This window comes from Harpia harpyja, chromosome 2 (genome assembly GCF_026419915.1).
Source record: "Harpia harpyja isolate bHarHar1 chromosome 2, bHarHar1 primary haplotype, whole genome shotgun sequence".
Lineage (NCBI taxonomy): Eukaryota > Metazoa > Chordata > Aves > Accipitriformes > Accipitridae > Harpia > Harpia harpyja.
In genome coordinates, this window is record NC_068941.1 from 43,102,384 (window position 1) to 43,125,388 (window position 23,005).

At 38.4% G+C, this 23,005-nt stretch overlaps 1 protein-coding gene across 7 annotated transcripts; it reads left to right on the plus strand.

The window, feature by feature from the left end:
- Positions 1-4,246: 4,246 nt before the first annotated feature.
- Positions 4,247-22,420, plus strand: TMEM144 (transmembrane protein 144). Of its 7 annotated transcripts, XM_052778122.1 has the most exons (13): positions 4,627-4,842; positions 7,098-7,183; positions 8,361-8,557; positions 9,758-9,880; positions 10,278-10,377; positions 10,810-10,890; positions 12,808-12,889; positions 14,002-14,075; positions 14,878-14,996; positions 16,319-16,438; positions 16,924-17,021; positions 19,032-19,085; positions 20,209-22,420. In XM_052778122.1, the coding sequence occupies exons 3-13, from the start codon at positions 8,419-8,421 to the stop codon at positions 20,290-20,292; spliced, it is 1,074 nt and encodes a 357-aa protein (XP_052634082.1). In that variant the 5' UTR covers positions 4,627-4,842; positions 7,098-7,183; positions 8,361-8,418; the 3' UTR covers positions 20,293-22,420. The 7 variants fall into 7 exon arrangements, with proteins under 7 accessions (XP_052634107.1, XP_052634127.1, XP_052634116.1 ...); XM_052778147.1 differs by lacking the exons at positions 4,627-4,842; positions 7,098-7,183 and adding an exon at positions 4,247-4,550; XM_052778167.1 differs by lacking the exons at positions 19,032-19,085; positions 20,209-22,420 and adding an exon at positions 17,460-19,025 and having other exon boundaries at positions 4,625-4,842.
- Positions 22,421-23,005: the final 585 nt, after the last annotated feature.

A 23,005-nucleotide genomic window follows, 5' to 3' on the forward strand; every position in this document is an offset into this window, starting at 1 on the left:
AGTTTTCAGCATCTGTGCGTATTACCAGGAAAAGAGCCTTCATATCAACCTGCTTTTTCCAAATCTAAGTTTTTGGAGAAATAGGGATTGTAAGAAATTTCTCTAGCCATTTAAGTTCTCTCTTTTTCTTTTTAGTTCGAATTTGACTGAAGGGACATATCCCAAACAAAGATTAATTAAAAAAGTTCCAGACAAGTGTATCAATAAAGTCAGTACAGATGTGGCTACTGCTGCTTAACATTTTTTATGCTTTTAAAGAACTTGCCAGAGATGGACGTTATTAGATCAGCCTTAGATGTTTGAGGGTCCCTCTGAAAGATGAAGGGTCATTAGTGAGAGGTACCAGCTTTGCAGCCCATTTAACCAACAGACACTGTACATGGCTCACAGTGAGAATGGCCTCCTATATCCTATTTAATACCAGTGCAAAGTGAGTGCAAAATATCAGCAAAGTTATATGGCTAAAACCAGGGTAAATAAGGGTGAGTGGGTATTGCAGCCTGAAAGCAGAATTTCACCCATAGCGCATATTTACACATACACATGAAGAAATTTTTTGAAATGCCTAAGATAGGCTCACCCCTTTAAAGATAAATAATGCAAAAAAAAAAAAATATTACACCTCCTGGATTCTGTTTTGACTTACCACTGATTTTGACAGCAAATAATTCAGCATGAAGCTTTTACTCCACTATATTTCTTCCAAGTGTCTTTGAATTATTTTGGGGGATTTTACTTTATATTGCTAATGGCACAGAGTTGCTTGAGTTGGAAATGTATCACACTGCAACAGTTGTTTTCAAATGCCTAGTTCTTGCATGTAGACAGCACCATGACCTGTCCATTACAATCAAGCAGTGCCAAAACAGTCCATTCCAGTTACTAACAGCTTTCCTTTGCTATCACAATTTTGAAATCTGTTATATAATCTTCCTACTGCAACTCTTTAAAGATTATCTGCAGGAAATTATAAAAGGATATGGAGAATTGTTCTTCACTCCTCATTTCATTTGTAACTTTGAAGTCAAAATGTGTTGTACCCACTGATGTATAATGTTGACTGCTGAGGGGTTTTTGAGGCTTTCTAAATGTGATGATAGTAATAATATTTCCTTTATTTTTCATGTTCAGGAGGGAGAACTCATTCTTTAAATGTTGCACTGTTACATTCTTTGGAATGGATGGTGGTAGGAATTCAACTAAAAAGGATTCAGTATCTTGTTAATTTAGCAGATACTTGCCTCTAATTTTGGATCTTTAAAAGGTAATATATCAAGAGAAATTCTTTTTTTCAGCTCTTGTAGTGTACAGCTCCAGCTCCCTACTAGATTTCACAAAATAATTAAGGCTGGAATGGCTATGGACTTGTTTGGAAAGACAAAGAAAATGTTGTTCAGGTGGGTAGTAGTATTCTTTCTGGAATCATTACCAAACCAAAGCTGCAGCGGGGCACTAAAGGGCATTACTGAGCTGAAAGGGTGCTTTCTCTGTGGTCATAAAATATTCAAGACCAATTTTTTGAAAGAATAGACTGAACAACACTAGTTGTCTGACCAAATTCTGGCCTAGGTTATTGCACTTTGCCTACCTATATTTAGCCTGTAATGTCAGTTAGATTCTGTATTTATTCCTTGCTCTAAACTATATCTGTGGTATCGCCATCTGCATCCATTAAACTCAACTTCTCGTGTCATTTCTTTATATACCCATATTTCATGGCCGGTGTTAACCCTGCCTAAGTTTAGGAACACAGGAATATCAAAACTAATATTAGAGAATAGCAATGAACAGAAGAGGGGAATTTAAGAAGTATTTTCTAGTCCTTGACATTCCTAGGTATAATTTGAAAATGTGAATGAGTAGCTGAATTGCACATTTGCAGTTGTTTTCTTCTTTTTTTGTTTGTTTAACTTCTGAAATTCATCTTCACTTGTACCTGCATTTGTAGAAGAAACCAGATCAACTTGTATTTGTGGGAAGGACTGTCACCCAGGGTGCTGCTGATGGTGCTGGACAAGCTACAGCCTCTGAAGCAGCTGGTGGGCAGCACTGCCGCCAGCCCCCCTAGTAGGCAGTCTCTGGCCAACCTGTAGGAGACCAGTGGACTGAGCCAATGACCACCAGTCACAGGCTCCTGTGTCTTGACTCATGTGCTGGCAACCTCAAAGAGCACCATCCAGCTACTTAAATGCTCTGCTTTATTTTCAAATCTCTGAAGATGGGAAGATGATAGTAACCCATTTTTTAGGAAATAACAAAATTTCACCAGAAAGTTCTCAAAACCTCCTGTTCGCAGGGTTTATGCATAAATCATCCTCCCCTATGCAATCTTCTATAGCCTTTCACCTTTGCATCCTTCTTAATCCTACCAAGTACAGCTTCTTCCTTCTCGTCTGAATTATTATTCATACTCCTTTTTTACAGCTTCTTTTGTAGGTGATCTTCTTCCTTCTTTAATCTGGACCAGGTACAGCCTTTTGGGATAGTGAATACTACACCCGGAGAACTAGAGAAAAACACAGAGAAAAACATTTGTACCAACACAGTGATACAATATTATTATTATTATTAATACCAAAGCTACCTAGCAGCTAGTATGTTTCTCTCCAAAATGCCAGACTGGGTGTCAATTTTTACAAGTATCAGTTTTGTATTTTAAAGCAATACATCTCCTATTTCTTCATCTAAGCCTTCCTTCTTGCTCCACTCGGTCATTTCAGTTTTGAGATATGGGATTTAAAGACGTTTATGTTTTTAGTTTTCCAAGATGTCTTAGTTTGGTTCTTCCCACTGTAGTTATGGCTGCAGAAGTTGCTGCGATTCAGCAAAGAACAAAATATTGTCTGTGCTGGTTTGTAGAGCATTTTGCAACAAAAGACGCTTTTTAAGTGAACACTTGTTATATTCATAGAAGCCTCTGGAATTTGAAATATGAATGTTGCCATTTTCCATTTCAGTAAACACTGTGCCTTCATGGACTTCCTTTCCCATATACTTTTCATCTCCAACAACCTATTAATTTCAATAAAACCAAACAGCACAAATGCATGAATCAGAATCTGTCCATATTTGAGGTGTTTCATTCGTACCATCAGTGTCATTTCAACCGTTGTGTTAATGAGAAAAACAATGTTCCAAAACCAGCATGGTTTGAAGAAATAGTGAGGAATAGATGAAACACTGAGGAATAGGTGAGTATCAGTTCAAGTGGGATAGAGACAGTAATTAGAAATGATTGCTGGTGACTCCTCTGAGATCCATTCTTCTAAATGAAACCAGGGGCAGGATTTTTGGAAAACATTTTGTTTAATATCAGGATTCTTCTGAAGCCAAAACTCAACACCCCTCTTTATCCCTGGACACTTGAAAGGATGTTGTTTCAGGCTAGGCTCCTTATTGTGAGTGTTCTTGCTTTCCATGTGCAGGCAGTTCAATGTAAAAGATTAATATTTTTCTTAACATTTTCTTTTTTTCTGAATAAAATAATGTAACACGTAGACTTGCACTGCCTTTAGAATAAAAAGCACTTCTTTTTTTCCAGGCTACATTTCTGATTATCGTATGGGATGATGTTCCTCCTGGATGCACTACAGCTAAACTGTTTCCATAGAGACGTTCTGCAGTTCATCTCTCTAAATGTCACATGGACTGACATTTATGTTAAAATGATCGATAAATGGTGCACTTCTAGCTTTACCAAGTCCACGGGACTGAGAAATTATTCTCCAAAGAAAAAAAGTATGTCCTTATTATGGATAATGCAGATTTGATTTGCAAAACATGAAGCATTACTTTAGAAGGCCTGTGCTGTGTTCGTAAGGGGATCGATTTGGGCTGCCATCTGGAAACTGTACTCCAAGAGGACAGAGAGAAATGTTTGCTTCGTGACTAAACACTCTGACTAACAGTCTGCGCTTTAACTGGTCTGGGTCAAATCCTTACAGGGAAATCTGCAGAAATCTCTTCTCCACATCACGCAAAAGACTTTTTTTCCAACTCGGTTTTGGTTGTCAAACAACGCGGGGGCTTCCCAGAGAAAAAGGTGGTCAGTTTTGTGCTTAGGGAAAAAAAAAACAAAACCACCGTGTGCCGGCTGCCCAGCCCGGCTGCCCTGACCTGGCAGGGAGCTTCCCGGCCAGCCGCGGCTGCACGGCCTCGGAACGTTCCTGCCTTCCCCGGCAGGCCGGGAGGCCTCGGGAGCCGGCGAGGAGGTGCAAGGAGGTCACCCGCTCCCCTCCGGCAGCAGTCCCGCCTTCACACCGCGTCTGAGGGGTTCCCGGGCACACGCCGCCAAAACCGGGGAGCCTTTTCTTCCACGGGTAGCGTGGTAACAGCAGCGGGCCGTGAAGTACACCGGCGCCCTTCCGCCAAAGCACGAACTGTCTCATCAGCTGCCGCGTAAGACCGGGCAGAGGCAAAGGCGCTTTTATCGCGCCGGGAGTGCCTACATTTGAGATTTCGCTGAGCGTTTCTCCCCCGCCAGACCGGCAGCCGGCGCCCCGGCCCGCCTCGCCCTCCGCCTGCGGGCCTCCACCCCTCTCCCGGCCGGGGTAAGCGGCCGGGGAGGAGGCGGGCCGAGGCGAGGGGCGGCGCGGCGCGGTGCAGCGCCCGGCCGGAGCGGCGGGGGGAGGCCTGTGCCCGAGCCTCGAGCGCGGCGGCAGGGCGGCGGGGGCTGTGGCGGAGGCGGAGGGGCGCGGGCAGCGGTTGGCGCGGCGAGGCCCGAGGCCGCACGGAGGGCCCAGGCGAGGGATCAGCCGGTGCGGGCCCATCGCCGGCCGCCCTTCCGCCCCGCCGGCCGCGGCAGCGGAGCGCCGTAGAACGGGCGGCGGCTGTCAGCCGGGGGTAGGGCGCTGGGGAAAGGAAGGAGGGTGTCCGGCATGGTGGTGGTGGGTGGTTAAGTTTCCTCCCGGGGTGCGTTGCCGAGCGGTTGGCCTGCCCAGCCGCTGACGCTTCCTCCCGCGGCGGCCTCGGCCGAGAGCTGGGCCTGCCCCGTCTGCGGGCCGAGTCCCGCCTGCAGCGTGGGCCTGCCCTGCGGAAGGCCGGGCGGGTTGGCCTCGGTGGAATCCGCCTGTGTCGAGAGCTCAGCCGCGCGGTTTTCCTCCTTGTTGCGTGATACCGCTTGCTGAAAATAGTGCCGGACGAACGTCTCTCAAACGCGTTCGTCTTAGGGAAGCAAAGAAACGTTTCTTGAGCAGCTGGTCGGGGGTCGCGGTGTCAGCAGAGGACGTCGCTCCGAGACTCCTAAAATAAGGACGAAAGTATCCATCCTTAATGGCAAATAGATGATAGGAGAAACATGCAAATACACAGTCAATGTGACGTGCAGCCTGTAAAAATACCCATTCAATGAGCTCAAACGGTTTCTTTTGGATATTGACAAGAGCTTGGATCTACCTCGAGGTGAAAGCTCCCAAGGGCAGGCTTCTTGATTTCATTGCCTGTCTGCAGACCCTGTAGCAATGTGTTGCTGTTGTATTAAGTGAGCATTATAATTTGTTGTGTCTCTGTGTGAAGGAAGAAAACGGTGGCATATTTCAGAGGAAACAGTGAAAATACAGAGCACAACCTTCCAGTGAGGTAAACCAGCGAAGTTAGTAGGATAAGGGCAATGTGTGCCAACAAAATTCCATTATATTTCCTCTACAGCTTGGGAACCCTGAAGTGCCCTTCAGTAAGGGCTACTTAGTGAAAATAACCCTTCAATAATAGCAACAATTCCAGTTGTCTCTGCTTGAGTTTCAGATACAACCACTGTGTTCTAATATCTTAGCAGCTTCAGCAAGTGCTTCTGGATTGGCGTTTGGTAGCTATAAATCTGGCAAGAACATAGGATTGTAGAGAAGAGGCTTTTAGTGAACTCTCTGAAGCTTTGTGACGTGCAAAGTATATGCAAGCATTTGCAAAACAGTATAGTCAACTTAATGCTGTGTGCCAGTTCATTATTTGCTCTTGACGTTGGATCATATAATTGTAGAATAATTTAGCTTGGAAGGGACCTCTGGAGGTCATCTAGTTCAACTCCCTGCTTAAAGCAGTGCTGTCATTGAAGTTACAGGAGGTTGCTCCAGGCCTTGTGTGGTTGAGCTTTCTCTTGAAGGTTTTAAAATGGAATTGAAAGTCAGGTCTGAAATTAAGCCAAACTTGGAGCTAAGTGCCCCAGACTTTGGAAAGTTACAGAGTTTTAAGCAGTCTGAATGAAGCATACTCTTCCTTGGTTAATTGGAAATTGTGTTTCCTTTCCATTTTTGGTGTCATGATTCTGGTTCTCCAATTATGCAACAGCCTTCAATGTGCACAATATAGAGATTTTTGGAAGATAAAAAGCAAGCAGAAAAGTATATTGCCCCGCAGCACACAGATTTTCACTTAGAAGATAGAAAACTGAAATATTTTTAAAGTAACATTTCTCTGTACATTAACAAAATCAAAAAGGCTGATAAACCAGTTTAGATTTGAAAGGTTCGTAATATTTTAATTGCGTAATGACTTACTTATTTAAAGGCTAAAGTACTGAGCCCTGCATGCATAGAGGTGCAATGTAATCAGCTTTATTTCTATGTTTTTAACAGCAGGAAGTTCTTCCTGTGCAAAACCCAGCTCTTGCATTGTACTTGCCCACTAAATGAATTAAACTTATTCACTCAGTGAATCAAGGTTGATGGAATGAAGGTAGCTGATGTTACCCTTTATCTATCTTAATCCATTCTTGTGGTGTCACAGTGTTTCTTAGCCTGTGAAGTCACTCTTTGAAGAAATCCCAGCATTATTATTATTTGCACTGCTCAGTGTCTATAGGTCCCAGGTAAAACATACTTTACAGAAGAGTCTTAAATATGGTGAAAACTTCTTGGAGAAGCTTATCCTCTAAGTAGGCAAGAAAGATGAAGAGTGAAGGAGAAAAAGATAGTAAGATAAATGGAAATACCTGTGCCGTTGTACCTTCATGATGTGTCTTCTAAGTGTCATCTGTGTTTTTCTGAAGTACTCAAGTTAAAAATACACTGACATCTTTCCAGGGGAAAAAATACAGAAACTAAATGGTTATATTAGTTGTGGGATTGAACTTTTCACCTGCTAATGCAAATAATTAATTTCAGCCGACACTGATGGCCCTGCTGAAGCTGTAGATAAAAGCACAACCTCAGCAGATGCAGTTGTCAGTGTCCTAAGGACTCCAGAGGAGGTAAGATTGGAGGGTAAAATAAGATGAAAGAATGTGCAGCAGCTCAGCTCTTCCTTTTGTACAGAGAGTGTAGTCACAGGACCCCTTAAAAGACTTGGCAAAACTTCCACCATCCTATTTCAGCTTTTTTCCTCCAGGCAGTAGCTACTCCACCTACACTGGAGAATGTCTAACTGCATCAGGATGTCATTTGATTCAGTATAAATAGCATTACTTTGACAACAGGATTGCACATGTATCTCTATAAATATGCCCCTTTATACTCACAGCCTATTGAGTATCCTGTTGCTGTTTGAAGTTAAAATTTCCAAACACTTTTCTTATATGTAGTCTTTTAAGTGTGGTGTTAAGATTATGTATGCAAAGATCACGTTATTATAGTTGTCCTCAGAGCCACCTTTTCTGTCAAAGTCATAATCCGTATCAAAAGTATATATGTGGCACTTCTGTTGAGTGTAACCTTAAGATGAATCTCCCACTTGAAAAAAAAAAAGGGGGGGGGGGTATTGTGGGATTAAAAAAATCTTTGCCTTTCTTATTGTAGTTATGTGAAATGAACAAAGAAACTTTAGAGGCAGCTTCTGCCTTTGTTTCCCACAGAAAAAATGAACCTTTATTCATGTTTCGTATCAGCTAGAGCAATCCCTGTGGTTACCTTATGATCCTGTATTGATCCAACTGTGGCATCTATAGGATCTCTGCACCTGTTCCTGACTTCTAGGCAGCAGGGCTGCAAATTGCTGTAGCTTCTTCTGCCAATTAAGATTTTGTCTAGCCCATGCTTTTTTAGACACCCCATTGTGACTCCCCAGCTTTGGTTACAGGAATAAGGAATATTCTGATAGAGCATCTCCCTAAAGCATCAGGGCTTCCCATAGGCCTCATGGAGTCACGTCCTCATAACCTTTGTGTGCATCTCTGCATTCACGTTGTATGTTTTCAGACACGCTTTTCTCTGAAGCTGATTATGAAACACACAATAGTGCTTTTTTGGTGCATCTGTTCTTAAGTTACTTCACTAGTATTTTATGACAGCTTTTCATGGGATTCTACAGTATACTTTGCAGTTCTTTCCAGCTTTTGAGATTGATAAGTAGGGTCCTTCAAGTTTCAGATTTCTGAACTAGGTTGATATTATGTAATACTCCACATGTTTAATTCCACTTTCTGATTTCAGAATCTGTCAGGACCCACAGCAAAACAGCTCCATAAAAAGAGGCACCTTCAGAACAAAGATGAACATTGGGAAAGCTTACAGTGCCTTTAACAACAGCAATGGAACAGATCTAGCTATTGGCTTTACCTCCTCCACAGTAGCTGTCCTTCTATTTGGGACAAACTTTGTGCCTGTTAAGAAGTTTGATACTGGTGATGGTAAACTTATTTATATTCTTTTGTTGGTTTTGGTTTTTTGCTAATAGGAATAATATTTTACCAGCAAATATGAGAGTTTCTATAGCTAGAGTTATAAATATCATCGCAGCCTTAATCCATAGAGCATGTTTTAATTTTCTTTGCTATTGTTAGGGTATAAAGCAATAGTGTATGGGTTCAGGATGTGGCAAATCTTTAGAAGAGTGTTTTTATGTAGTGTGCACTTTAACAGTGATGATGTGCATTTCATGAGCATTTCACAATGGAAAGTAAAATGTCCTTTCTTCTACCCTTGTGGGGATTCTCAAATACATACAGTGTTATTTATACTGTAAATGTTGTTGGACTTTGGAGTATTGCCTTTCAATTGTGGACCTAACATAAAAACAATCAAAAATTGAAATTTTAATACTTTTATCTGATGGCTCAGTGAGAGGAAACAGTAGCGTCTCTTTCTTACTTGGAATTTTATCACTTTACTGTACTAGGTTGATATTGTATTTGCACATTTATATGAAGCATAGTCAGTTAGTTACCAGATCCCTAGATGAATAAATCTGCCATTATGTTACTGCAATAATAGTATCTGCATTACAAGCTGGATATAACCTCTCTCTCTTCTTTGTGCCAAATATGGTCCTAACAAGACAAGGCTGGTCTTTAAAGGGAAAAGTCTTAGCGCAGCTGGCATAAAGTTAACTGGTCTGCCTAGTTGACCCTTAGAGAATCTACAAAGGTAGAAGAAATATGTCCAAAGGTTTTATTATCCTCAATGTCCTGGATTAGTGGAAAAGCCTGAGCCCTGAGCTTTGAAGAGTTTTGTCCTGTGCAGTCATCTGTATTAGCTGCCAGTAGGGTGGTGGGAGAAATTTGCGGTAACTGAATATCCTCTTTGTCAGAAGTCTGTCAAAATTTTCATGTGTTTGAGAATCAGGGCTTCGGTAAACTTTGTCCAGCAAAGTGTCTCTTGTAGCTGCGTATAAAGAATGCACGGTAAGGAAAAGGTTTGACAGAATTATAACAACCCACCCTAAAATACATCTTTTGAATATATTGTAACATGGTTCCTGGAAATTCACGAAGGAGGTGGCCACCTTTCAACTTTTTCTGTACTATTTTATCTAAAATGTAGTATATTAAGAGATTCACACATGCAGTATTCTACAAATTCTCTATTGTGTGCATTTGATTTTTCCATAGGCATGTTCTTCCAGTGGATTCTCTGTGCCTCCATATGGATAGTTTCTTTGGTGGTCAATTTAATCCAGAATTGCCCCCGGTTTTGGCCTCTGGCTATGGTTGGGGGTTTCGTGTGGGCTACGGGTAAGGATACAGAGATTCTATTTCTTGAAACACAAAGTAATCTTAACTCTTCATAAAAAGACAGTGATAAAAACTTTTCCATATATAAGGTAGTAGTTATTCGGTAGTTATTTGGCTTTTTAAAGTCTTGGTATTAATGGAGCTGCGCCCTTATAGCAAATACTGTTTTATTATGCTTATTTTATAAGCAGCGAATTTACACCAAAAATAACTTTTAAAATGGTATTGAGGAAAAGTCCATGTTTAATGTATTTATTTTTAAAAAACACTATTTCCTACCACCTTGTAGTTGCCTAAATTTCTTTGCCTTCTGAACAGTCACAGAATCTAAAGCAAAAAGCATACAAGATCACAGTCTAGTTTTTAACTGATTTTAGTTTTGTTTTTTGTATTTCAGGCAATGTTACAGTTGTCCCTATTATTAAAACTATTGGCTTAGCTCTTGGTCTTTTGATATGGGCTTCTTTTAATTTGCTGACAGGTTGGGCAAGTTCAAGGTGAGTATATTTAACTCTTAAGTCATACGCAATTAATGTTGCCAATTCTTCATTAACTCTAGTGAAAAAAACTTATCACCAATAAAGAGGATTTATCATATATATAAGATCTTTTTCCCTCTTAGTGGAAAGTACTCAGGTTAATTATTTTATCTTTTTGTGTTTCCTCCGTCTCAATAGGAAGAAGAATGCCCAGTGATGCTCATTAACATAATTGAGTGAATAAATAATGTATCTGTCAATGTAAATTAAATTAGTTTAAAGATTATTTTTGTAAAGCAGACATAGCTTTTTGCAAGCCAACCAAAGCACTGATCCAATATTGCAGATACAAACTTAGACAGAATTATTTACATGAGTAAAGATTTCCAAGACTGGGTTATAATTTTTACGTAGTTAGTGCCACTAAGTGAAACTGGTTAAATATTCCAGGTTTGGTTGGTTTGGAATTGACCCAGAAGAGGTATCAAAACCAATCTTAAATTATATTGGAGCTGGACTTTCACTATTAAGGTAAAAATTTATTTTTATAATAAATTTCTGTAATGTAAAATATATATTTAATAACCACAGGGACAATTTAACTAGAGGGCAAATGTATTGAACTATTTTTTGCAAATTGATTTACTGCAGAATTCATGAGCTATCCATACCTAGCTGGTCAATATTGTATTTCAGAATAGAAACATACGTGATAACCAGTACAGTAGTGAAATGGTTATTCATAAAAACAGAAATATATTTTTATGCTGGTAGGAATGTTCAAGGCAAAGCAGCGATGCACTGGTTGTCTCCCTAGCTAGGTTATTCAAATGGTTCACTTTCCCCAAATTGTGTGAGAGAGGAGAAACTGACTAGAAGTATCTTGGTGAGAACACCTCTGAGAGATTTCCGATCTGACTTCACTCAGTCAGGGGTAAAAATCCTTCCTCTTAACTGTAGAATATGCCACAGGACCCCTTTCCAGATCCTTCAGGGTCCATGAAGAGCCAGAGGCTTTGCATTCTTTCTTGTCCTTAATAGCTCCCTGTCTTGTAACTCTTAAGCCACACTTACAACTCCCAAACAGTGGCTTCCTTTGGGATCTTCAGAAAGATTTCTACTCTTATTTTTTGTTTATTATTTGTTTGAGTGCACATTTTGGTCCAAACACAGAGGAAAGAGGGTCTTTGTTATGTAGCAGTGTTCTTGCTTTCTAGCTGGGTGGCCAGGAAGGTCTTTCTAGGAACGTAACGGTGGCCCTAAATCCCAGGGGCAGTAGGCTTGCCATAAGCGTGCTAAGCAGCAGATGCATGTGATGCCTTTAGGAAAAGAAGGGTCTTAAGAACATGGAGATGATGGAGCCATTCTTGATTGCTAGGAGAGAGCTGCTGCCTTAGATTCATGAATTTTGCTTCCACTCTTTCCTACAAGTCCACGGCTTTTTACCTATTACTGTTACACATAGCACGTGATTTTGTGAGGTACTGGCAAAATAGTAGCATTCATTCAGCTCACCATCTGCTTCCTGCCTGTGTCTGACATATCATGGAGAAGTGATCAACAGGGAGAAAGATTGTGACCAAACATGTTTTTCTGGCAAGCTGCACAAACCCTGTGTATGTTGCTCTGTAGAGCTCAGAAGCATGTATTTCATTTTAGCCTCCTGTGTGGAACCTGTATATGTTTGTCTAGTCCTTCTGGAGGAAGCTGACATCCTTTTATGTCTACCCTTATTCCTTCAGTAGGAGATGAATCATTCTTCAGGTGGAGACATTCTGTTTACAGTTGTGAGAAGGAATTCCTAAATCATTAAAATATCTTTCATAAAAATAAAAAACAGATCCTGCCAGTTCTGATTACACATATTTACCTGATATCCTGGAGCTGATGGTACAAGTAGTAATGTTACCCTTTCTTCTTTTTATTGGCTTAGTGCACTGGAGCATCAATGAGCAATATCCCTTCTTCTTCCACATATGCATGAGGCCCTGTAGGAGCAGTATTCCTTCACTCACATATGACAGAAGACTGAAAACTAACTTTTTTCCTTGAGCACAGAGCCAATTCTGTGCAGGTTTAAGCTGTTCCATATGGAATTTTCATGCAGTTGTTCCATTGTATGTGTGGTTTAGTACAAAAGGGCACTGTTTACTAAATCGACTGTTGTTAACATGTGGTTGTAACTACACATTGTAAGAAGGAGACATTTCAATCCCATTACATAGAAGAGAGATCTATAAAGTGATACAAAGACTAATTTATTTACTTAGTTTCACTTAAGTTGTTTAAGACTGTTAAAAGCAATTGCATTTTTAAAATACATTGAAGTGACTCTAGGCAATAATGAAAATAAATATGCCTCCAAATGTAACTTTTGCCTCTGGACACTAAAAGTTATGTCCTTATGAGCTGACGTGGTATTTATTGGTGTATTTTTTCTCTTCTGAGTGCTGTCATATTTCTTTTTATAAAAACTGAAGTCCAGAGTTCTTCAGCTTCATTAGAAAGCACGCCTTTACTGAGAGAAAGGGTAAGTACTCTACAGTTGTTATTTTACAGCAGTGAAAGTACATATCCATTTAAAAACAAAAAATTTGCTTAATGTTAACCAGATTTGCTAGGATTTATGTTAGACTACATAAAACTACATAAATATGCATTGATTCTATTTAATTTGTGGATCTTGTATATCTAGTCAAACATGAGCAACAAAAAAAGTTTTCCCAAGTGTTCATTCTCTATTGTCAGCTTTAAATGGCTTAGAAGTCCTTTTTCATTATGACAGAGATGATATAAAAACCAGAGTGTATTACTTCACTATCTGAGAAGAGGAAGCAATTTTAATGAAAACTTAACTATAAAACCAGGAGGGTGCTTAGATGAAAGGCAGCAGTGTATAATTCTGTCAAGAGTTGCTGATTCTCAGCATCAGCTGTGGCACAGGTTGGGAGGCCAAGGAAAGGTGACAGACTGCCTGTCACTCCTTCTGGGAGCCCAAAGTGCAACAAAAGCTGGAGAACAATAGGCTCCTACTACCACTGTACCTTACTCTTGTGGGTCAGTGCTCAGTTGCTACCTGAACAGAGAGCCCCTCAGAGTTTTCTAGCTGTGCTCAATGCTTGCTGGAGGTTCCAGTCTACCAGACCAAATCACAGAAGACAATCTGATAGCAGGGTTAGAATAAAGGGACGTTGCAATTTTTTCATGCTGCAGACAGGGGTGTTAGTTTCCCTGTTGCAAGTAGTCCTGATATTCTGATAGTAACACCAGCGCTATCAACAAAAGGCAAAACCACATCATAAAATCTATAGATTAAATCATTCATCAAATTTAAGGAAGGACAGGTTCTGAAAGTCAGTCCACCTGCATGCAGATTAAAAAAAATGCTAGTGCTATATTATGTAGTAAACCCAAAGTCCATATCCAAACTCATACTTGTAAACTTTGAGGTAGGTAGATCCAATAATTAGTTTGTTATATTTAAAAAAAAAAAAATTCTATATTTTTGTAAATTCCTTTTGTTTCTCCTATTTTCATTTTATTTTCTTGGAGCAAAACTGTTCTGTTTAATACAGTGTTTGAGATATAAAAAAAAAAATCAAACTAAACTAAACTTGCCTGAGAACTCTGGGTTTTTTGCAGTCTATTAATGTTTCTGAAGATACCTCTGACGACTCATGGGTGAAGAGACTTTCTCCAGCAAAAAAGAGACTCATGTAAGTTATTAACAGTTCTTTCACTGGTGCAGGCCAAGTAGCCAGAGAAAGTAGTTGAACACAGCGTAAGAGCAGAATTTGTGTCCTGTGGTTTTTCTAGTGCAGTCATGCACTAATAAATATCAGTTTTTAAAACACTAGTATAATGTGCCTATCTATATCTGAATAGCTACACAACTAATTAGATTATTTCCTTTGTGCTGTTGAGTGTGCTTTACCTTACCAATTAAGTATTAGTTTCTACTACAAAAGAACAACATTTGGCAAAGTAAGAAGGCATGGCAGTATGGTAAGGAGACAGCAAAAATGCTCCAAGGTGGAAGCAGCAGCTAGCAAGGGGCCAGTGTGGGGAGTGGAGAGAGCCAAGAACACAGCTGTCTGGAGGCGGAGAAGGGGACTAAAGAGGCAATGAACCTGGGAACAGTTAGAAAGAATATATAGACTGCAACAGTGAAGCTGAGGGTGGGACCATTTTAATTATATTTTTGTTTGTTTTCTCCTAGCTCTGCTTTTAGGAAATCCTAGTTTGTTGATTTACCTTGTCATTAATCTAGACTGCAGGCTCTTGGGGCAAGAATTGTCTGTTACTTGGCCACAAAGTATAGGAAAACTAAGTTACTGTATTGAACAATTTCTACACTAGAAAATAAAAATATGCTAAAATGTATTATTTTTATAGTGTTGCTAGCAATTGTCATACGACACACAGTCTTTAACTGCAATACTGGAGTTGTCTTAAGTGTATTGTCTACTTCCCTAATTAATGCTAGGCTATTTTCTCTGATTTTTGCTTGTTTTAAAGAGGATGTAGCCTGGCTGTAGTAGCTGGAATACTCTACGGTTCCAGTTTTATACCAGTACTTTACATCAAGGACCATGGAAGAAGAAATGAAACTATGTACACAGGAGCAAGTCAATTTGGTAAAGGCTAATAGATCACTTTGTTTCATCTGTGTATTGTATTCTGCTTTTGTAAAGACATAGAGTGAAATTCTTGATATGCCTGAAAATATACCATGACAGCTTACCAGTTCTACACTATGTTATATGTTGTTCTAATCATAGTACTAGCACTTGCTTTTTCTCAGAGATGAATTACACCATTAAAAGAACAGTAAGAAACAGCCCAGAGGATACCATACTTAACTCATAGCTATGTTTTAGAAGGCATTAAATACTAGCACTCTCAAAATACAAAGTTCATACGCCTGGAACATGAGGTAAACAAGGGCACAAGCTGTACCGATTGCCAAATTAGTACCCCAGTAAAGGAAGAGGAGGAGGTTGATCATAACCAATGAGCAGAAGAGATATATAACAACATAAATAGTTAAAATCTTGTATTTTTTGAAATGGAAACCTTTTAACATAAGCCTGATCGCCAATTTCAAACAACATTTCCCCAGAAACATTTTCCTTAAGATTTAGTGTATAGTCTATCAAGTAATACTAGCAGCAGCTTTAAGAGCAACATATTGCTGAGATTGCATAAAGTTGCCATTAAATTGTTTGTTATGTCACATACAATTTCTCTTGAATACTGCAACTTATATTTTCCCCAGCTAGAGAAAACAGATGTTATCATTACTATAGCTGCCTTTCCTGTTGAAAATTTACAACTCCAAGGAGATAGAGATCACCTCGCTACGTGCTTCTGCTTTATCATGTTGGAAATACTTTTAGCACATATGAAGTCCATAAAGGGTTTATTATTGTTAATGATTATAGTGATCAAAATTGTGGTGCATTCTTTAAGATAAAAAAGGACAAAACTGTGCCTTGTTTAGCTTACACAGTACGTGCAGTTGCCTTGCCCTTAAAGGTGCAAAAAAGAAACAAGGCTATATACAGGAATACAAATGGAGATGGTAAGGAAAGGATTTAATTATGTAAAATACCCACCCCAGTTTTGTAGCCTCACCTGAAGATTTTCTTAAGGTTTTAATAAATGAATTCAGTAGTTTGACTAATAGAGTTCCGAAAATAACAACTAACAGAAATGCATAAAAGCCTGTAATAAATGCTAGGGTCAACACAGCAGTTAATTCATGTTTAATATATATGTGATTGACCAAATCCATCCACAGTCAGACTGGCAGCTGTGTTCGTCACAATCACAATTGAATTTGAGTTGTTAGCAGTAGCAACTTAGGTGTTTTTGTCTGTGTGAATGCTATCAGTGAAATAAATTTAGTTAAAATTAATAACTGATGTTTAATACAATTTTTAAATTTCTCTTTCAGATTTAGATTATGTTTTTGCACACTTCAGCGGAATATTTCTTACAAGTACCATCTACTTCTTGATCTACTGTGCAGTCAGGAAAAATAAACCTAATGTTTATCCCCAAGCCATATTGCCAGGTATGACTGTTTTAAATTAGCAATTAATTTCAGTTACTTCTTCTGACCATTTTGCAGTGATTAGTTCAAACTATGTGTTGGAATTGTAATTTGCTTTTCAAGTATCTTCATTCGACTTTTTGTCTCTCTTGAAAGATCACTGCTATTAGGTTACTTAATTAAGGTTAGGAAACAATGATAAATTTTGTTCTTATCTGAAACTAGAACAAAATGACATTGCATTCAGTGGATTTTCCAAAACTGACTCTGCCAGAGTGGAGAGCACATTGCCCAGAATATTATGAACTTTAATTTGCTACTTCAGTTGGAGTAGCTGATTTTTTCCCTTGAGCTTTGGGTTAGATTATCAGAGCCAGCTTGTTAAAGTAGTTGACATACTAAAATACATACATACAGTTTCTGTATTGTGCTATAAATATAAATGTTCCACAAATTGCTGTCTATACCTTGCTGTGCATGTTTTTGATTGGAATTTATTTTTCTAGGATTTGTTTCTGGTGTGCTTTGGGCAATAGCCAATTGCTGCTGGTTCATAGCCAATCACTATCTCAGTGCAGTGGTCAGCTTTCCAATAATTACTGCAGTAAGTATATAAAAAATAAAATTTGTAACTGTAACTAAAAGTGAAGGGGTTTTTTTCCCTCCCATTTGTAGAATTAAGTTGAAATTATGATGTGTCTAGAGCATTTTAATCAAGAGCGTACATTGCCTCTTCTGCTTGTCTTTGCTAGCCTTTGGTTTTTTAGGAACATGCGTGACTGTGACAAGCACCATCTTGGTCAATGCCAAGCATAAAAAACCAGAAGAATTGAAAGTGTGAGTCTTTAGGTTATATAAAAGCCAAAGCTCTGTAATCAGAACCATATTGATATTAAATAGTAAACTGAAGTGATTAAAAGAAGAAATGTTTTATGCTTTCATCTCAGCAAGTGCATTTTGTTCTGGATGTTTTCATTTGTGATTTTTATCCTCTAGCAGTCATTTTGCTTAATTAAAGTCAGGTATTTTTTTCTTTTTACAGCTCTTGAACAAACAGAACAGATTATGTATTGCTGAAAATAATGTTCTTATGCAAATGAGGGAAAAATAGGTTCACCCGTTTTGTCTGGTTTATTCCTTTTATGATACTGTACCTTTAAAGCACTGTTAATTTCCAGAAGCTGCATAAATTCCATCACTAGGTAAAAATAAACTTTGCCTTTACTCCTTTGCCAATCTACTAGATGGTAAGGCAAAAATGGATAACTTCTAGCAAATGAGAGTTCATAAATATCAAAAATAAAGTTTTGCTGAACAGCTGTATTTTGGAAGCAAACTAATGAAACAACCTTAATAGGGATTAAGCTTTGCCTCAAGATGCAGTAAATCAGAATAAACTCCACAGTATGTAATGAAAAAAAGACTTGGGATCATTCTAATTAGAAATTGAAGGATTAATGGAAAGCAGCTTTAGTAACTTAGTTATCAGTATGCCTAAAGGGCAAGGATATAAAATCACGAAATGAAAAATTTAAGGACAGCACTGATGAGAAACTGGCTATCTGGACCACAGGTTCAGAACTGCTGCTTTGCTTCATCCTAGAGAGAATTTCAGACAGCTATTCATCACATCCCTTTAACAATTTGTTTCATTGTTAAAATGCATTCCTCTCACAGCATACATTATCTAGGAAGTGAAATAACACTTTAGCTATTATTCAAATAATAGTTGGCAATTTCACTAGGAAACAGCACCCACAAATACATTCAGCCTGAGACACTGTTTCCTGCTGGCCTTAGTCTGTGTCCTATCAGCAGTGCTGAAGATGGAGAGAGGAAGATCCAAACATCTGTCAAGTGTTTCTGAGAGCAGCTCTAATGGGAAGCATTAACGGAGCCAGTTTTCGCTTCATATTCAGATAATATTTTCTCATCAGTCATGAAAATTCAGATCGTTGCTCCCACAGGGGAAAAACTGTGTTACCAGAAGTGCCTGGAAATTATCGTTGTGTATCACTTTGCTGTTAGCTAGGAAATCTGTACAACAACATCACAGATAATCAGTAGTTTTCCTGACCTGTCTATCTGGCTGGCTTTGTGCTTTGTCCAGGTGCCTGCTATACAGGAAATACATTTATGTTCCAGTCTTTCGATACCATACTGAGTGATAAAATCAAACTTTGTCCAACTAGTTAGTCATGCTAATAAAGGAAATGTTAGGAATATCCATGGTAGCTGCCAATAAACCTGAATAGTCCTCTGAAATGTGGTAACTTTGTGGATTGTAGTTTGGACTAAAGTGAGGCATATTATTCGGAGCCTACTAAGAGAATGTATAACAGCCAGTGCAGATTCCACAGTGTAATTTAGAAAGAAATTGTGCCTTCTCTGAAAAAGTCTTTTGCCTCTTTAGCCCTTCTTGAAGATTTTATTGTGTCTTACTTTGTAAAGTTTTCAGTGATGTTTATGCTTTTGCCATGAGTGCTCTAATTATACAGAATGGAAAGGCCTAAATTTGTTATCCAGACAAAATTCAACCACCCTGAGAACAATGATGAGAAGGCGGTACACTTTAAAGAAATGCTGTAATGTACAAATGAATCTTATTCTTTAGGGTCCTGGCCTTGTTGCTGCAATGTGGGGAGTCCTTGTATTTAAAGAAATCAAGGTAATCTTACTAGGTCTCTTACCTAGGCTCTCTAGCTCTAGGAACAGTATGACTTGATATGCAGCTGTATCTCTTAGATTTCTCCTCACGAGTATTGCATTATGAAGCTGAAAGTCATACCATGCAATACCACATTTTCCAAGAAAGATGAAGAACTGTGAACAATTTTTACAGGAATGAAGATTTGAATTCCATAACTGTATGAGCAGCAGTGGGAGTAAATGAAGACTGTAGCAGGGCCAGGAGGCAGGATGCCAAGCACACCCTGAAAACAGTCTTTATTTGAGCCAGTTTTTCAGTGGGGGCAGGGGAATGAGCAGTTTTCCTAATAATTACATAGCCAAGTAGATGAGGCTTCTAGGGTCAGGTTCACCAAAGGACCAAAAAATGAGATGGGGGTTAGTTGGCCATGCTAATTACAGTATAATGTAGAGATCCTAAACTGATACGGCAGTGATTGCCTAGAACAGGCTAATTTACTCTATGGGATGTTAACATACATGGCAGAAATTATTTTTCTAGTGGAATTTGAAGCATTGAATGCTAGCAGTGTAATCCTCAGGTTCCCTTAGCTAATCTGTCCAGGATCCATAAGTACCTAATTAGCCATTAGAGATCATCTTTCCCAATATTTTTGATGACTGTGTAAAACATGTTAGCATCCTTGAATTGGGAACTGGAAGTTCTCTCTCTCCCCCACTGCAGATTAATGTTGCACCACATTAGAAGACCCTCATGTTCATTGTCCAGATGTTTGTGACTCACCAAATCTTTCATTCTTTTCATACATTTTAGAATAGTCTCTGCATAAGTGCTTACTGCTTAAAAATAACCTGAAAATAGACAAAGGCCTTTAAAAATACTTCTAAAAATTGCTGAATTAATTTGTGAATATTTTACTAAGTGTATGACATCATAGATTACTTCTGTTAAACTGTTACGAGCAGCAAATGTTACAAACATTATATGAAATAAAATAGTATAAAATTTACCATTTCATGTAGCGGATTTATTAATTTTGTCATAAAATGAAACCCTAGTTCTTTATTTTACTTTTTTTTGTGAAGTGGTATCTATTATGACAACATGATATTTTTCTTTTTCTCTCCCTTTGCCTATCCAGGGACTGAAAAACTACGTGTTACTCTCAGTAGCATTTTGCATCATTTTGGCTGGATCACTCTCCACGGCTTTTTCTAAAGTTTGAAAGGATCTTCTGAACCAGTAGATGGTGCTACTGTTTAATATAATCAGAAAGACAATATTGGTATATCGCAATACATAATAATTTTCAAAATGTATGTCCAACATTTACCCTAACTTGCTTCAGGCAAGTGGAAGAAAAAAAAATACCCCAAAAACCAACGCTTTGCTAAATGTTCCCATTTGGCATGAAAGAAAATCTGGAAATGTTTTGTTTCTGCATTCTTGGAATAGTAAGAATATCAAAGGATTTTATTAAATAAAGCTAAATGATTTTATAGTTACTAATGGTTTTTTTTCTGGTTCAGGTACTAAACTTCATGTCATCATAAACTACAGTTCACTGTTGTGATGGTCGATAAAGGGATTTTAATTCTTAATCTGTAATACTTCATGTATTTGCAAGCTGATTTGTTTTATTATAACATTCTGTCTTACTTGAATATAAAATACATCTTGGAATATTCTTTATGGAACTGATACACATGAAGATGTGAAGCATTTTTTTATTTAGAAGCATTATTCTTTAAAGTCATCAGTTTACATAAAAACATTATCTTCCAATTACTTCAGAATCTTGAAGGAAATATAGAAAAAAAAGGTACTGTAAAATAAATTACTTGTGTTTGCTGCTAAACTGTGCAAGAACATTATGTAGAAATTGGGACCAGGATACAAATAGTTGGGGAACTTTGGGGTTTTTTATTTAGGTTGTAAGTAAACATTACATTTCTGCGTTGTAATAGGAGCTAAGTATGTGGTTCAAAGTTTGTTTCCAAATAACTTTGGGCATTTTCAGAATACTTACTGTTCTTTTCTATGTAGCATATTCAAATCTTAAAAATTATGCATGGTAATATTTGTTACATTGAAGCATCATGCTAAAACTACCCAATCATTGTTCTACCCAAAGCAAGGTCCTCTATATGTAAATCACTTCTGACAGTTGTTGTCTAATTTGTTCCTTTAAAAAAATAGATAAAAGTAGGTTTCACAACATTTTTAGGCAAACTAACCAGCTTCTAACTACCTGTCCTGCTAAAAAGCCCTAATATCCAGAGGAAATTCCCTATGAGGAAAGTTACGTCCACTGTTCCATGACCACCACTAACATGGAGAATTGTTGTTCTTACTCATCACAGCTAGCCTTTATATATGCAAAGCATGTTGTCTGAACCTCACTAGTATTTTCTTCAGTATATTGGGCAACCCCAGCTCCTGCAGTCTTCCTTTGTCTATAATGTGCTCATAATTTTTCTTGGTCTTTCCTGAACTCTCACTAAGTAGACTAAAATTGTCTAGAAAAACTAGGCATGACAGTCAGACTACAGTCTTAAAAAAACCAAGAAGAGCAGCAGTAATATTTTTTTTTTCGTCCAATTTGCAAGCTCTGTTTGTGATTACACTTCATAGTATGACACTTTTTGCCATCACGGCTTGATATTGAGAACGTGTTCAGATTGCAATCATAATTTCTCCTTTCTCCCTTCCACCCTTCTTTGTCTACTATTTATCAGATTTGATCTTAGAACTGTTACTTAGCCTGCTTTTTCCCATCCCATATTGTTTATTCCTACCCAAGTGTCAGAACTTGGTGTCTGACAGGTTTTTTCCCCCTTAAGGCATTTCTCTATTTTTGCTCTGTATGTTAACCATGTCCTCCAACAAGTTGGCAGCATTTTCCAACCAGATGTCATCTGCAAATTTAATAAACATACTCTCTAATTATTGTAAATAATTATGAAAATGCTGCATGATATTGGCCTTTACTTACTTTCTGGAATCTAATGTAATACTTTCTTTCACTCTGACAGGGAACAATTGATTACCCTTTTTGAGTACAGTTTCCCTCTGTCTTTTACAGTGGTTTTATTTAGACTGCATTCTTCCAGCTTTTATGTTATATCTGATGCAGCTGTTCAAGTCAAGACACATGATATGTGCCACCCTAATACCTGATATTGGAAAGAAAACTGACTAGTCAGTCTGACAGGTCAGACACAATTTCTTCTTGACAGATCATTGACTGTTACTTACCTAGCCATTATTCTGTTGACTCAGATAAGGAAGAGTAATTTGTTCACATTTTTGAAATAACTTGAATTAAACTGGACATTTATAATTTCCCTGGATCTGTTTCCCTTCTTCTTAAAGATCACAAGAACTTCTATATTCCTGGAATATACCCCATGCCAGAAAATTGCTGATAAACAAAGAATTGGCAAAACCAGAACCAAAATATGGGTCCTCTTCTTCACAGATATGCTTTAATATGTCAGTTCTTTCCCAGTCAGTCATATTCCTGTGTCACTGTTTGCAGTTGTGTTAACACTGACTGTCATGTGTTTAAGACTGAAGGAACAAGGTTGCAGTGTACTTTAGTTTATAATGCCACTGCTCAATAGTGGCAGATTCTATCTTGTTCCCACACAGTTACTGACAAAATTACTAGTCTTGTAGCTTGCTATTTTGCTAAAATAATTACAATGCAATACAATATTTATAAGGATGGTGTGATTACAGCACCAGTCCACTTTGATGTACCAATGCAATTGCTCAGGAAGGATCATCTGTTTAGTTTACTACTACCTGTAGGCCACCTTCCACATTTGCTTAAAGTCTGCAAGTACAGTCTACACTATTCAGTGAGCTATACTCTTCACTAGTTTATGTTAAGTGAATTACTAATGCCTCAGTCTGGAAAAATGGTTGGAAAA

Coding starts and splice junctions, on each gene's coding strand:
- TMEM144 (XM_052778147.1), top strand. CDS start 8,419: ATGAACATTGGGAAAGCTTACAGTGCCTTTAACAACAGCAATGGAACA. Junction 12,890..14,001: donor CGCCTTTACTGAGAGAAAGG/GTAAGTACTCTA, acceptor GGTTTTTTGCAG/TCTATTAATGTTTCTGAAGA. Junction 14,997..16,318: donor CACAGGAGCAAGTCAATTTG/GTAAAGGCTAAT, acceptor TTTCTCTTTCAG/ATTTAGATTATGTTTTTGCA.